This window comes from Phocoena sinus, chromosome 14 (assembly GCF_008692025.1).
Source record: "Phocoena sinus isolate mPhoSin1 chromosome 14, mPhoSin1.pri, whole genome shotgun sequence".
Taxonomy (NCBI): Eukaryota; Metazoa; Chordata; class Mammalia; order Artiodactyla; family Phocoenidae; genus Phocoena; species Phocoena sinus.
The window spans coordinates 51,564,821-51,582,030 of record NC_045776.1 but is presented as its reverse complement, the minus strand read 5'-3'; the positions used below and the strand labels follow the sequence as shown (position 1 = coordinate 51,582,030).

The window sequence follows — 17,210 nt, the reverse complement described above, 5'->3', positions numbered from 1 at the left end:
GCATGTACTAGCATATTTTGTCTTAAATAGTATCTTGTTTGTTATTTGGAAATGTTAGGTTAACACAGATTAGGATTATTACTTGCAGAATTCTTCCTCGGTCAAAATTCTTTCTTGAGGCAGTAGTGTTATTAGTAACATGACATTTGACTTCTAGAAAATAATCTTTTTTTATTCTTTACTCAACACCAACTTATTAAATACTTATCCTGTATTAGGCCCTGTGATTAGTGTTAGAATTACAAAGACAAACAAGACATGGTCCTCTGCTTTGAAGGAGTTTCTCTATTAATTTGGATAGACAAAGTCAGAAATAGCTGTATTAAAATGTTTTAAGTAGTTATGATAGGTGAGTATTCAGGCTATTCTGAAGGTACATAAGAAGAGTGGTCATTTCAGCTGGGCAAATCCGAGAAAACTTAAGCGAGCATATTACATTAAGTAAGGTTGAAAGATTTGGTTTTCACCTGGGCAAGGAAGCGCTGTAGGTAGAAGGAACAACTTGAGTAAATACTACTGTTCGGGCACTACACAGGTTTGGTAGATTTTGGAACTTTGGGAGTGAGGTAAATAAAGGGCACCAGGACTCATAAGACTAAAAAGAAAACTTTTTGTATTTGAGGTTTATTCTTAACTGATCAGAGGCACTTCTTTCTCTTTGTGGTTGTTTTAGAAAGAAAGTTTACATGGTTATAGGAATTTAGTAAGCAGGTTTGTGTGTTGTGACCTCTCAGAGCCTTTTATATGCTAAGGACCATTATAATAAGGAAAGGAGGGTATAATATGCCATATTGTAAAAGTTTATTTGACTAGGGAACCTTTTTTTCCCTTGGAGTACCATATGGGACTAGGAGAAGTGTGTTATACACTGTGGTACAACTTTTCGATGGGATATTAAGTAGTCAATAAAATGGTGGTTGTGCAGATGGTAGCAGCATAGAAAAATGCTTATGTATAGGAAGGAAGAAATCCGAGTCCAAGTTTGTTTTGATACAGTGATTACAAGGATGTAAGATACCCATACATGGCAATTTAAAACTAGATAATATTTTTATCCATGAGATTGCAATGGTATGGGAAAACAGTGTACTCTTTGTAGAGCAGTTTGGCTCTATCAGAATTGTAAACAAATATATACTTTGATTAGGTGGCTCCTTTAAGAATCTCTAATGAAATACTGACCCCCATGTGCACAAAGTTGTACATACAGTGATGTTTTTTATAGTATTGTTCGTTATAATAGTGAAAATGTGGAATTACTTTAAATGATAGTCAGTAGGACAATTGCTAAGTACATTTGTGTATATCGATGCTATGGAATACTTTGTAGCCATTAAATCAAAATAAATAGATCTATATCTGTCGCATTGAAAAATAAATGTTCCAAGATGCATCCTCTGAGAAAAGAAGTCACAGAATAATATATATATGTATATTATGATCCCATTTATGGAAAAAAAAACAACTCTCTTATAACCATCACTCTGCATATTAATAGAAGATCTGCAGGGCTACTCAATGGAGTATTAACTGTGGTGTCTAGTGGGGTGCGGAATGGTGATCCAGGTGTGTTTGTGTGAAATGGAGCTTTCACTTTTACTTTACATGTTTATGAAATGTTTTAATTTTTAACGAGGTGTGTATTACTTTTTTTGAGTGTGTACTTTTTTTAATAACAATTTTATAAGACCTGCAAGTGCGAATAATCTAGACAGAAGTGTATCATATTTGGGTGGTGAGATTATGGATAACTCTTTTCCCCAAATCTGTATAATAAAATCATAAAAAGAAATACAAATCATTCAGGATGTAATTGTAAAGGATTGCTTTACACTGTTGATGAGTTATAAAGCTTTTTTCCCTGTAATGGTTAACTAAGAATTTGTGCTAAAATTAAGTAAACTTACCCATGTTGAATTTTGGCTTTGATTTTTTAGGTGGACCTTCAATCCTGCTGTTCCTCACTAAAGCGAACATTGTCCGAAGGTGGGGATTGCTGCTCAGGGTGCAGAAGGAGGCCCCTCACAGTTCCAAGTGGGTGATCTTGTACAAGTTTGTTATGACCTGGAAAGAATTAAACTTCTACAGAGAGGACATGGAGAATGGGCTGAAGCTATGCTCCCAGTAAGTACATATAAAATAATTTGGGACTAGGAAATATACCATGTTTATGTAGTTTTTAAAGTTTTTAAACTTTGATTTTAGAAAGTAAATTAGCATAATCCTTTAAGAATTGTAATCTTCATTGGCAGCTTAACATATATATGCCTTTATTTTCTAACTTACTTCAGTTAGATTAGCCTGGAAGGTCCAAGAAGAGCTATAGTTAATATTTTTCGATAGAGCTTTTAGTGGAGGAATGTAATGTTGGCGTGACGGCAGAGAGGGCTTCCTGATACTTCACCCCAGAATGAGAGCGACATGCTCATCCAGTCACCAGCAGTGCTGGACCACTGCTGCTCTCCTCACTTGGGGCCATGCCTCTCTAAAACTTAAGACTGCAAGAGCAGCTCAGAATGTGTGCCTTCTGAGATAGCTTTGCTCCCAAAGAGCTACAGTTTAATTTTTTATTAGTCATTCAATACATTTTTCATCAAATGTTCAGCAGTGACAAAATAATTTGTTCTGCCCTCTTTTCATTCATCTTTCTCTCTTCTCCATCTTTTCCTTGCTTCTGTTCCTCCCTGTCTCTTTCCTTATGTACTACCTGTTCCATCCTGCCAACTGCCCTACTGCCTTGCCCTGTATCCCATTCCTTTCCACCTTGCTATATCCTCCTCTTCAGCTCTCCACTTTGCCCACTCCCTGCTCCTGTCTCATCCTGTTCCAAATCCTGTCTTCCCAAGTCCCATCCCATTTAAGCACCTCCTTCCTGTCCCATGTATACCTCCCCTCCCACCCCCTTCATATGACATCCAACCCACCCTGGTGTGTTGTCCAGTCTCCTGTCCTGGTCAACACGTTTTTCTCTTCCTGTCCAGCCCCAACTCCTGCCCCATTTGCCCTCTGCCCCTTCCTATCCTGTCCAGTCCCCCTTTCTTATCCTTCATGATGTCCTGTCCCTCCATCAGTCCATTCCTCCTTCCTGCCTTAGTCCTTCAGCAGATGTTTTAGCGGAAGCAGTGTGCCTGTTAGCCTTCAGGGATGTACTAGTGAACACAACAGAAAAAAAAAATCTCTGTTGTTGTGGTGCTTTCATTCAAAGACATTTCATAGTTTGCACGTGATGCTGACATTTTTTTATTGCTTTAGTTAGGTATTGAATAAGTGATAGTTGTATTTCAGGACTATATTTTAGAATCATTATTTTTCTCCAAAAAGTTGAGTTCTATATAATCCCTCTTTGTTTTGTTTGCTTTTGGTATTAAAGTTGGTTAAAAAAATGTATTAATATACTTCAGGCCTCAGTATAGTGTGGTGTTACTTAAAATGTCATTTTTGGACGTATTTTATAGGAGCTATATATACTATTTAAAATTATTTTATAGTCAAGATGTTTTTGTTTTTTCCCCTTATTACAGTGGACACCTTATAGCATCTTCCATCTCTTGAGTGCCTAGTTATACTGAGCACTGTGCTGAATGATGTATACATACATATGCAGCACATACTATATATATGTTTACACATATATACATAAACATACAAACTTTATTTGTCTTAGGAATATTATAAGTAGGTGGTGGTATGACATCCTTATTTTTAAATATGAGGAAATCAGAACTAAGATAATGAACTGGAATTGAACCCAAATCTATATTACTTCAAAGCCTGTCTCCCATATTAAGCTGCTGTATAAGCAAAACCTCTAGGTAATTTCTGGAGGGCAGTACTGGGATTCCAGTAGTGACGACGTAGATTTGAATCTCTCAAATCCTCATGATAAAAACAGTCAACAACTAGATTAGTTAGCATAACCGAAAAAGCTACAAACATCTGTAACAAAGCCAGGTGATAGAATAGTCCTTTTGAATCTTAAAATGTGAACGAGTAAAGATAAACCATTGACAAGCTACAGGGTCTGCATCTGTGTGGCAGCAGAGAGAATTAATGGGGCATCAGGTGGACCTGAGAAGGGGGAAACTCCAGAATAGCTAATGAGTATTCATTGGTTAGTGTGGTAGATTAATGTGATAACAACAGCCGAACCTGGGAGGGCTCTTGTAGACTCCAGTTTGGGGTGAGAGCAATAAGTCCATGCTAAAGTCTGAAGGGACTGGAGTAGCCTGGGGCTATAAACTCTCCAACCAACCAGCCAAATCTCCCTTCCAGGGCAGAGCCCTCCATTGAGGAGAAAATGCTGGGAATAGAAGCCAGATTGAGTAGGGTAGAGACAGTAGGCACAAAGGAAAGAGTCAATCCAGGCAAAAGTTGGAAGGGATCATGGTCGAATCCCTATGCACTGTTATTATTGAAAAAGGAGAATAAGGAATAGAATAACTTCTCCACCGACAGATGAAAGTACATCAGAAAGATATGCACAGAAAACTAAAATCTAATAATCAAAATGAGGTAAAAAAATTAAGAAGATGATAAAAGACATGAAAGGATGAAATAAGTCATAATTAGAAATGAGGTAGAACTTAGGAAAGAATTTTTAAAAATTCATTTCAGAATGAAATAAGCTAGAAGCAACATAGAGCAAATAAATACAGCAGATAATGCCTTTAAGAGAAACAGAAGGTAAAAAGGAGCAAAATTTTAAAATCAAAAAGATAAAATGTATTTGAGAGAAAGTGACAAATATAGAATATCTAATATATGTGTATTAGGGAATCCTTGCAAAAAGGAAAAAACAGAAACCAAAGTAATGGAATATAACAAATGCTAAAATTTTGTAATTCCAGGAAAGTTTACCTGAAATTGAAAGATTTGAAATTAAATATTAAAAGGGCACGTTGCATACCTGGGAAAACTAACCCAGAACACCAAACACAGAGCTATATTCTGGTAAAATAATAGAATCTTCAAGAAAAGAAAAATTTCCTTTGGGTATCTAGGAAAAAAGACCAAGTTACTTATAAAGGAAAGAAAATCAGATCGTTGTTAAGAAAAAAAAATGTGATCTCAATGTTTTATGCCAGAAAACAATGAAATAACATTTATTTAAGGTGCTCAAGGAAAGAAAACGTAAGCTAAGGATTTTATATATAACCAAACCGACTTTCAAGTACTGTAAAGGCTGTAGACTGTGAACTGTAAGAATCCAGAGAATTGAGTCCCCATGAGCCTTTTCTGAGTAATCTATTAGAGAATTAGTTTTAGGACAACCAAAATGACTGAAGAAATGTCAACTGAAGGACTGGTAGTGATCATTAAATAATATTTATTTATTGAACTAAGATTAAATGATAGTTTATAAAGGAACGGTAGAGTTTATAATGGTTATATGCTCTAACAAGATAAAGTATGACTGTCAGAAAATGGGCTGGGAATGCAGAGAGGATATGGTGAGTTTAATGAGCTGTTTGATTGCATTTTAGTTATTAATTGGGACTATATAAAGTTTAATATAAACTTTATATTTAAAAAAGCAACAATGGAAGGATTAACCATAAAGTTTAAAAAAAGTTTTCATGTATAGCAAGATAATATGATATGGGGGACAAAGGTAGAAGGGAAACATCTTTGAATATGTCTTATTTTATAGATTTGATTTGAAATCACATGTATTTTATACAATTAGAAAACAAAATTAAGTTCAAAAAGGAAACTCCCCAAAGTGGAGAATAAAATGAAACAAATGAACCTAAGTGTGTTTCCTGTTGGCATAATCATACAGAGAGGAAATTCCAAGTGATTTCCAAATGAGCAGTTATATGATAATTCTAATTCTGTTATTCCCAGTGACCCTGAGGACCAGAATTATCAGAGAGGTAAAAAGAGACGCAGATGTAGTATAGAAGAGGTTAAGTAAAGACCCTGTAGTCTGGAATTTGAATTGGGAGAGTGTTTAAACTCACGATTTATTTTATCTTTGTTTTAAAACACACTGCACTCCCCTCCACTTCCTAGCTCTGTCCATGAAAAGGCGTGGAAACAGTGACCATTCCTGTAACAATAACCAACCTTAGTGCCTAGATTATGGTCTCGAAATAGCCTTTCCCTCTGTGAAGAATCAGGGCTCTTTGGAGAAATGGCTAATTCTAGTTCTTTGGCAGGAAGTGAACAAGATGAGCCTCATACCCGATAGCAAGGAAGCTATCAAAGATTTCTAGGTGATGTTAAACGATCTGGCAGCCAATTTGAAGGTTTTCTCACCAAATACTAAGACAGATGAATCTATTAAACTGCACCAATTAGTAAAATTAAGATTGGATGAATCTTTATAAGACGAATAACCCTGTTCCTTCAACAAGTAATTTGCAAAGAAAAAAAAATGTGTAGGTTTGTTAGGAACTTGATTTACACAAACTAAAAAAAATTGTCATTGTGAGGCAATCAGAAATTTGAACACTGACTAGTAGTTTATTTTATTTATAGTTATTGATAATTTGGGATAGGTTGATAATAGTATTGAAGTTATATTAAAAAAAGAGTTTACATGACAAAATAATACAGGAGGGGAGAATGGATAGGGAAAACAAGATTGGCCATGAGCTGACAATTGTTAAAACTGGTGATGGGTACATGAGGATCAATATACAATTGTCTATTTTGGTGTGTTTGAGATTTTTCCGTAAAGAACAGTTAAGGAGGGAAAAAAAAAAAGAATGCAGCCTCAACGAGTTTGAGATGATGGTGGAAAATCCCAGGTGAAAATGTCTAATGAGAAGTTAAAATTGGTGTGTGTTTTGGGGCGAGGAGAGGGGTAAACAGGGCTGGAGTAGTATATTTTGAAGTCTTTGGAAGTAAGACGATAGTTGTCAAGTGGATTACATTTCCGAGAAAGTAGAGTAAAAAACAAGCAATAAAGTTTGGGAGAATGAACAGACTTAGGAATCTGAGAAGGAAAAGGAGCCAGTGAGTGGAAAAAGGGAAGGAACAGGCAGAAAGATTAGGCTGTCATCCAGAAATCAAGGGAATATTTTCAAGAGTCGGAGTCAGATGCTGTGGAGAGGTCAAAATAGAAAACAAGTTTAAGGGGCAGTCTCCTCTGTGTTAGGAAATAGTCAGATATTATCACTATCACCAGTTTTCTAGTGTTTGTCATTGGCTATTCTGTTGTGCATAAGAGAATGGGTTTTGGACCTGAGTTGAAATGGGGCTAATAAGATTACATAGCTTTCAGGATTTTATGTGTTAGGTGAGTCAATACGTATAAAGCTCTTAGAACAGTACCTACCACGTGAGGGCTGCTGCTTCTGGTGTGTTCCGTACCTAATTGTTCTTCTTACTCCATATATTTAATAAGCATGTTACTTCTACATACTTCTGTTTTGAAATCAGGCTTGATTCCAAAAAGGATTTAAACATAGATGTAAGCTTTGAGCCCTTTTTGGTTTAAATTGCTTTTTTTAGAAATCAGATTTTCTTTTTTTAGGCTAGATTGATGATGGTTTTGGACCACTTGCGTTACAAGTCTCAAGAAGTATCTTATGAGGTTAAAAAGGATTGGGGACTTCCCTGGTGGTGCAGTGGTTAAGAATCCGGCCTGCCAATTGCAGGGGACACAGATCCCCACACGCGTGGAGCAGCTAAGCCCATGTGCCACAACTACTGAGCCTGTCTGTGCTCTAGTAGCTCCTGCTTGCCGCAACTAGAGAAAGCCCGTGCGCAGCAGTGAAGACCCAACGTAGTCAACAATCAATCAATCAATCAATCAATAAATACATTTACAAAATAAATTAACAAAAAAAAGGATTGAATATCAGAAACCAAGATTTTGTGAACTTTTATGAATAGATTGTCATGATTGTTTTATATTATTGTGGAAATGTAGTTTTATTAAAATATTTTTTAAAGATACTCTTTAAAGTTTGTCACTAATAAACAACCCATTTGAATATGATTATCCTTTCAAGGTTTTTTTTATTAGGAGTGAAGTAAAATTAGTACTTTAAATATGTAAAAACTGGTGATTGATTTTTACGGTATATACTTCAGACTTGAAACATGAATCTAATTTTTTTTAAGACTTTAGGTAAAGTTGGCCGAGTACAACAGATTTATTCAGACAGTGATTTAAAGGTGGAAGTCTGTGGAACATCTTGGACATATAATCCAGCAGCAGTTTCCAAGGTGGCATCTGCAGGATCAGCCATTAGCAATGCATCTGGTGGTATGTTTTGTTTCATGTTTCTCTAAAAGTAATAAGGTTTACATTAGAACCTTTCCCAATTCCCCAGTTCTTGTATACAGATAATGTCATATGTGTTCTTGATTTTCTCCTAGATCACATAACCTCACTTGAATATTAACTACCTTTTAAATTTTCGCTAAAGGTTTTCTGTTTTTTTCTGCTTTTTTCATATGATGAACAATCTTTGTTCTGGTTGAGGTATGCCCTGGAAAAGTTCCATAAATATGTGCTTTTTCTTGGATATATCAAGGGCTTCTCCACATCAAATCTGAGATACCTGAAATTCAACATTCTTACTCCTAGTCGGAAGTTATGTTTTCTGCTAAAGAACCATCACTTTCTTAGACTACTTTATTTTTTTATTTCCAATATTATTGCTAGCCGATGGCTTTCTTTCTGGATATTTTTACATATCAGCTATACTTTTTCTCTTGTCATTTAATAGGAGTTATATACATGCCACAGTGAGTAGAAAGCTGTGTTGAGATGTGAGTATGCTGGATACTTGGGTAGATTCATGCCCAAAATCTTTCCTTCTTATGCTCCCACTTTATATACACACTCACTTCATTCAACAGCAAATTACAGCTTACTGTATGTGTATTGTTGTCATCCAGAAAAGAAGATAGAACTATAACTGTGAACAGTAAGAAAGTAAAGGAAAACATTGGGTGACCGCCAGTGTTATTTTGTACTGCTTTCTACTTCTTTGCTTCTGTCTTGTCTTTCCTGCTGTAATTTGCTAATGTATTTGAAGTTTAAATCATGTGTTGTTATTTTTACCTTGAGGTTAGATGGCATCACAGTAGGCTGACTTTTAACAAATTGAAAGAGTGAAGGATGGTTAATATCCTTCTCTCAAGTAATGTGGACTAGGCGTTGGGCCTCTGCCCCACTTTGTGACTTCTTTCCTTTCCAGTAAGTAGATCCAAGAGTTAAGGAGTAGAACTGGGTAAATTTGCTACTGATAAATGCTATTTAGAAAAAAAAATCATATTGAAAGGGTTTATGTAAACACATCTCTGGTTCTTTCTTCTTTTAGTCAAAACCAATCAATTGGCACCTTTGAAGTATGTTATTAACCCTTAGAGATCCAGTTTTAACTGAAAATTGGTTTGTTCCTAAAATATTTCCCCAGGCATTATAGAGATTATATTGCTTTTGAATCATAACCATTGATCTGTTGATCTAGTCTAAGATCTGTAACATTGAGCTCCGAGTGTCCATATGATATACTTAAGACCTGAAAGACAATCTGTATCATTATGATACTCCCATTGTAGTGTGTTCATTTATAATATCTTTGGTATGACTCCTAAATCTTGAATTATAGTTTGTACGTAACTCTTCTTTTTCTGAAATGTTAACTTGAAGTACATGAATTGGAATAAACTGGGAATAACTGTGGGCTCGAATTTAATGCAGCTTTATATGGTAGTAATTATAATGTGCATGGGTAATATCTGTAGCATAGTACAAAAATAATATTAATGATAGAAATAATAAAAAAGGAAAAGTATATATTATAGGCATATGGGTAATGCTTGTCTGTTAGTCGTTAAGGTTTGAGATCCTCCTATATTAGCAGCTTTATTTGATGCTTTACAGAAAGACTCTCCCAACTCTTGAAGAAATTATTTGAAACCCAAGAATCTGGTGACCTCAATGAAGAATTAGTTAAGGCTGCTGCCAATGGAGATGTTGCTAAAGTGGAAGATTTGCTAAAAAGACCAGATGTGGATGTGAGCATTTTAAAAATTATTTTGAAGCATACACAAGAATGGAATAGTTATAACGAACCTTATACTTCAACAGTTATTATATTTTGCCACATGTGCTTCATCTGTTCCTTCTTGCTTGTTTTTCTAAGGTATTTTAAAGAGGACACTGGGCATCACTTCTTCATTGTGCATTTGTAAAAGATATTGACATTTTCTTAATACTGACTTTTTAAATTTTATGATTGACAAAATTTACTTTTAGGTTTTTAAGTAGTAATTGTCCTTTTGGGAAATTCAGTGAAATTTTCTCATGTAAATGTTATCTTATTATGTTTAAAAAATATATTTTAGTAAATCTTATAAGCAATTTTCCATCTCTCTTTTCAAAACATTTAATTTAAACTTTTTCCCTCCCCTCCTTATGAAAATTGACTGTTTCATAGTTTATAATGCAGGTGGATTAGGGTTCATGCATTTTGTGAATCTTAATAGTTTATGTTGTAATTTTACCATTTACAAAAGCCATATTTTAAACGGGCTCAAAATTTAAATTTTGGTTCTCGCTTAGTCATCCATTGGCTTTGTCATTGCTACTATTGTGGCACCAGTATGATGTCAGTACCAGCCAAGAGACTGTAGGTTGAGTGTCAGTTTGGATCATTGTCACTGTGTAGTGAGGGCTTTTGTTGCCACATTTTTGTGTGCAAGTATGCTGGATAGTTTGACAAAGATCAGATCTGTAATTATAAGATGTAAACATCTTATTTCTATGATCTCATGTGGCATTTTAGGTTTATTAGAGATCAGTTGCAGCAGCATGACACAGTGGTTTCTTGATTGGTTATGAGCTATGTCACAAATAATTTGTTTCAGATATTCAAGTTTTTTGTGTTTGGAAAGTAGAGTCAGACTTCTTTTATATTCAGTCAAGCAGATTTACATGTTATTGTACTTAATTTTTTCCTTTAATTACTAATTTATTTTAGTTGTTTTTTAGAATGTCATACATTCTAAAAATTTCAAGAGAAAAACAGTTCTACAAGGTTTGTTATGAAAAACAGCATCTCTTTCTCAATCTTATTTTACTTTTCTTCAGAGGCAGCTATTTTCACCTCTTTCAGCTGATTTTCTTCATATACTTACCTCCACATCTTTCAATAACATTTCTATTGTTATTTCTTGATTTTTATGTTTTAGGAGTTATCTTTTGATACCTCTCTGTGAAGGCGAGGATTCAGCTTTCTTTTGCCACCTCCAGCCCATCCCCACTATACACATACACACCTCTTCCAGGTTCTTAATGTGGTATTATATTGTATTGTAATTTTGTTAAGATTAAAATTAATTGTACATGTTATTATTCAAATGACATTCATATCTAAGCTGTGGAGGATACTAGATTGTGTTTTCTTACACAACTTTGTTTTCCTTGGTGTTCATAATTGTTCTTTAAAAAAAAAACTGAGGTGTAATTTACATACAGTGAAATACATGGATCAATTTTGACAAATGCATATACCCAAATAATCCACAGCCTTATTAAGATGTAGAACATTTCCTTCGTTCCAAAGAGTTCACTTGTAGTTTTTCCCAGTCTCTCTTATTCCCAAGAGATAATCTAAAATTGTTTTCACTTATTAGCAATCTATATTGTTATAATTAATTCTTCTCCAAAATTCTCTCTAATTGTGTAATCTGTCAAGAAATTCAGGCACATCAGGTATGTATTCATTTTATCTTCTGAGAGAGATTTCTCTCAGTGCCTGCTGACCTCTTCCATTTGGCCAGGTTGCTCTCTATGCCTGATGCCCATTTGGAATGTCTCTCACACATCATCCTGGAGGTGCCCTTCCCCTCTCTGCTGTGTTGGATTTTTTGTTTTCTGTATCTTCTGTCCTTCTGTTTCAAAGTTTATTCCCTCTTTTGTGAAGTATGGCTTTTAGTAGCTTCTTGAGAAAAAGAGTGCATGGGAAATAGACCTTCAATATATATATTTTTTAACCTTACTATTAGGTTTTAGATGGGAATAGAATTCAAGGTTAGATATTATTTTCCTTCAGAATAATCCCATTTTCTTCCAGCATTCAGAATTGCTGTTGAGAAGACTTATTAAGCCATTATGATTCCTGATCGATACTGCATGTGAGCTGTTTTTTCTTTTTTTCTTTCAAGCATGAACATCTCTTTTTGTCACCACAGTCTGAACTTGTACAATGTTGTGCTTTGCTGTGGATCCGTTTTCATCCATTACTTTTAATGCTTGATCTTTATATTTTGGAAATCATGTCTTTCATATTTGGGAATTTTTGATCATTTTTTATTTTAGATTTTATCTTTAGAGCAGTTTTACAAACTAAAATTGAGAGAGGTACAGAGATTTCCCATGTATTCCCAGTCTATCCGAATGCATAGCCTCCCCCATTATCAACATCACTTGCTAGAATGGTACATTGTTTTACTAAGGATGACCTATATTGACACATCATAATCACCCAAAGTCCATAGTTTACCTTAGAGTTCACTCTTGGTGTTGTACCTTCTGTGGGTTTGTACTATGGTATAATGATATGTATCCATCATTATAATATCATACAGAGTATTTTTACTGCCCTAAAAATCTTCTGTGGTCTGCCTATTCACCTCTTTTCCCCACCCCATCTCTGGCAACCACTGATCTTTTTATTGTATTCATAGTTTTGCCTTTTCCAGAATGTCATATAGTTGGAATCATACAGTATGTAACCTTTTCAGTTTGGCTTCTTTCACTTAGTAATAGGCATTCAGGTTTCTTCCATGTCTTTCTATGTCTTGATAGCTTGTTTCTTTTTAGTGCTGATTAATATTCCATTGTCTGGTTGCATCAGGGTTTATCCATTCACCTATGTAGGACATACTGGTTGCTTCCAAGTTTTGTTAGTTATGAATAAAGCTGCTATAAGTGTCTGTATGCAGGTTTTTGTGTGGACATAAGTTTTCAGCTTTCTTTAGATTAGTACTAAGGAATGTGATTGCTGGATCACATAGTAAGAATGTGTTTCCCTGATGATGTATATTGTGGAGCATCTTTTCATATGCTTATTTGCCATTTGTATGTCTTTGGTGAGGTGTTTGTTCAGGTCTTTGGCCCATTTTTTAATTGGGCTGTTTTCTTAATGTTGAGTTTTAAGAGTTCTTTGTATATTTTGGATAACAGTACTTTATTAGATATGTCTTTTGCAAATATTTTTTCCCATTCCGTGGCTTGTCTTCTCATTACCTTGATATTTTGTTTTGCAGACCAGAAAATCTTAATTTTAGTGAAGTTCAGCTTATCGACTATTTCTTTCATAGATCATATCTTTGGTGTTGTATCTTAAAAAAAAAAAGTCATCACCATACCCAAGGTCATCTAGGGTTTCTCCTGTGTTATCTTTTAGAAGTTTTATAGTTTTGTGTTTTACATTTAGGTCTGTGATCCATTTTGTTAATTTTTGTGAAAAGTGTAAGGTCTGTATCTAGATTCATTTTTTGCATGTGGTTCCAGCACCATTTGTTAAAAAGATTATCTTTGCTCCATTGTATTGCCTTTGCTTCTTTGTTAAAAATCACTTGACTTATATTTATGAGAGGCTGTTTCTGGGCTTTCTGTTCTTTTCCTTTGTTCCGTTTGTCTATTCTTTGGCCAGTACCACACTGTCTTGATTACTGTAGCTTTGTAGTAAGTCTTGGAGTCAGGTAGTGTCAGTCCTCCAGATTTGTTCTTCTTCAGTATTAAGTTGGCTATTCTGGGTCTTTTGCCTTTCAGTATAAACTTTAGAATCAGTTTGTCAGTATCCATAAAGTAACTTGCTGGGATTTTGATAGGGATTGCATTGAATTTATGGGTCAAGTTGGGAAGAACTGTTAGTCTTCCTATCCATGAACATGGAGTATACTCCATTTATTTAGTTCCTTGATTTCATTCATCAGAGTTTTGTAGTTCTCCTCATGTAGATCTTACACATATTTTGTTAGATTTATACTTTAGTGTTTGATTTTGGGGGGTGTAATGGTAATGTGATGGTATTGTGGTTTTTTTTTTACATTTCCTTGATTATTAGTAATGTTGACCATCTTTCTATGTACCTGTTGGCCATCTGTATGTTTTCGTTGGAAAAATGTCCATTCAGATCCTCTGCTCATTCTTTAATCAAATTGTTTTTCTTGCTTTTGAGTTGTATGGGTTCTTTATGTATTTTGGATATTAACTTATCAGATATATGATTTGCGCATATTTTCTCCTATTCAGCAGGTTGCCTTTTCATTTTGTTGATGATTTCCTTTGCTGTGCTGTGATATTATGTTTTCAGTTTCATATTCTACTTGTTTGTTAGTATATAGGAATGCAACTGACACTTGTGTATTAACCTTGTATCCTGAAGCCTAGCTATAATTGCTTATTAGTTCCAGGAGTTTTTTGGTCTCTTTCAGATTTTCTACGTAGATGATCATGTCATCTGTGGACAAGGACAGTTTCCTGTCTTCCTTCTCAATCTGTATACCTTTTATTTTCTTTTCTTGCCTTACTGTATTAGCAAGGATTTCTAGCATGATGTTGAAAAGGAGTGGTGGGAGTGGACCTGCTTGCCTTGTACCCAATTTTAATAGGAAAGTTGGGAGTTTCTCACCATTAAATATGATGCTAGCTGTAATTTTTTTGTACCTAGTCTTTTTCAAATTGAGAAAGTTCCCCTTTATTCCTTGTTTACTGAGAGTTTTTATGATGGGTGTTGGATTTTTTCACATGCTTTTTCTGCATCTATTGATACAATCATGTGATTTTTCTTCTTAACTCTGTTCGTGTGATGGATTACGTTAATTGAGTTTTGAATGTTGAACCAGCCTTCCATACCTGGGATAAATTCTACTTGTTTGTGGTGTATAATTCTTTATGTACTTTTTGGGATTTGATTTGCTAACATTTTGTTGAGGATTTTTGTATCTGTGTTCATGAGAGATATTGGTCTGTAGTTTTCCTTTCTTGTAGTGTCTTTGTCCAGTTTTGGTATTAGGGTAATCTGCCCTCATAGAATGACTTAGGAAGTTTCCCTTCAGCTTCTAGCCTCTGAAAGAGATTGTAGAGAGTTGGTATAATTCTTCCTTAAATGTTTGGTAGAATTCACTGGTAAACCCATATGGGCCTGGTGCTTTTGGTTTTTGAAGTTCATTGATTATTGATTCAGTTTCTTTATTGGACAGAGGCCTTTCACATGGTCTGTTTCTTCTTGTGTGAGTTTTGGCAGATTGTGTCTTTCAAGAAATTGGTCCATTTCATCTAGCCTATCAAATTTGTGGGCAGTTTCCAGAATATTCCATATTATCCTTTTAATGTCCATGGTATCTGTAATGATATCCCCCTTTTCTTATATTAGTAATTGGTGTCCTTAGCCATTTTTTATAAAAGGTTTTATGGATGGGAGTGAATGTAGTGGGATTAAGGAATTACACTTAGACTTGGGTGTATCTATGAATAAGTAATGCATTTACACAACATCTGAAGTGAAGAAAAGGTTGGTTGAAAATTACTGCTTTATATTAGAACAGTTGTGTATAGCTACCCTGGTAACTCATTTATGTATGCTTCATGGTAGTTTGCATTTGGCAAACTACCATTAGCATTTGGCTATATTGGCTGAATTGAATTTCTTTATACTGTAGCAGACAGTATCTTTTCTGAAGGTTTTTCCATTCACCTCATTGCTTTTTCTTCATTGAAACAGACTCTGAGATTTAATAATTCAAGTAGATATATACATACAAAACGAATGTAACTTACTTCCCTTCGTCCCTTCTTCCCCTCCTTCTTTTCTGTTTTCACCTTTGCAGACTGCCTAAAAGTTTTCATAACTCTTTGAACAATGGAAATTTCAAAGTTCCTGTATCCCTCCCTAAATTAGAGAAACCAGTTTCTGGTGATCTATGCTAGGATATATAGAACACCAACCTAAATTGTTTTCATAGAATCATATAATTTGCTGGCTTTAAACCTACACTGTATGTATATATTGGCTCTTTCTGATTTGTGACATTCCTTCATCCTTTCTTTTTTTATTTAGGTGAATGGACAGTGTGCTGGTCACACAGCCATGCAAGCTGCTAGTCAGAATGGACATGTTGACATTTTGAAGTTGCTTTTGAAGCAAAATGTGGATGTAGAAGCAGAGGTAATTAAAACTAAGTTTAAAGAATATTTTAAGTAAAAATGAATGTCCTAGAAATGGTACTTCTTATCATGAGATGGATTTTTTCATTTTGAAATTTAATATTAACCTAAGGCTCTTCTGATTAAAAAGAAAAATTTGACAAAAGACAGCTTGAAGCATTTCGTGTTTTTCTGTGATGGCTCAATATTCTAGGCATAACCCTAAGTGAAGATAGTTGAGTTTCCCTTTGCTATGGTCGAAGCGCCATGTTGTTGGGAGCCCAGTTGGATTTACCCGTGAGTCATGCTGGGGAAGTTGAGGGAGTAGGAATATAAATCATGTGCGGCAAGATTTTTCCTGATATGTGACACTCAGAGGCCTTTTGTTGTTGTTGTTTGTCTCCTGAGGGAAAAAGTAAACTAGAATTTGTTTAGTCTTTTTGTTTCCTGATCTTTATATGGGTTTTTGAAGATTTTTATAATGCATGTTTATCGCTCTGTGTGTGTATATGTGCTTAATTTAGAGTATATTCTTATTAAAGGAGAAATAAATGATTTTTACTCATTGGAATTTCATTGTATGGCTGGTGTGAGGGATGGCTCCCTTTGTTGTAGCTAACTATAACCTCATCACTTAAAGAGTATATTAGAATTACATTTGTTTTAGTCTAATACAAGATTATTTAGGAATAAGCCAAATTCTATCAAAGTTTAACTAGGCAAAAGGTTGCAATTTTGTCCAAATGGCACTCTCATCTGAGGAAGCTATTTAATATGGATTTGAATTTCTGAGGGCTAAATTTGTTGACCAGCCTGTTTTTACTAATTATAAAATTTTAATGACATATATTTGAAAAGAGAAGTCTTACATTATTTTTGCTTTTTTTCCCCAGTTGTATATATCTTGAGTTGTTGGACAGCTACTAAAGAGCCATTGTAGGTGTAAATAAGTCATCTTTGATGTTGGAAGTTTTCTTTTGCCTAGAGCTTGAATCTTAAATTAGTATATTATACGTTTGTAAACTATATGAGACGTTGTGTAGAATAGGGATGTAGCTGTGGGGTGGGGAACGAAGTTAGCACTATT

At 34.8% G+C, this 17,210-nt stretch overlaps 1 protein-coding gene across 1 annotated transcript in view; it reads left to right on the top strand.

Annotated features, from left to right (window-relative positions):
- The window catches only part of MIB1 (mindbomb E3 ubiquitin protein ligase 1), a 119,507-nt gene that overhangs the window by 36,127 nt on the left and 66,170 nt on the right, over nucleotides 1-17,210 (top strand). Inside the window, 4 exon segments of the mRNA XM_032602637.1 lie at nucleotides 1,938-2,124; nucleotides 8,077-8,221; nucleotides 9,851-9,984; nucleotides 16,038-16,145. Of these exon segments, the coding sequence (XP_032458528.1) occupies nucleotides 1,938-2,124; nucleotides 8,077-8,221; nucleotides 9,851-9,984; nucleotides 16,038-16,145 (574 nt within the window).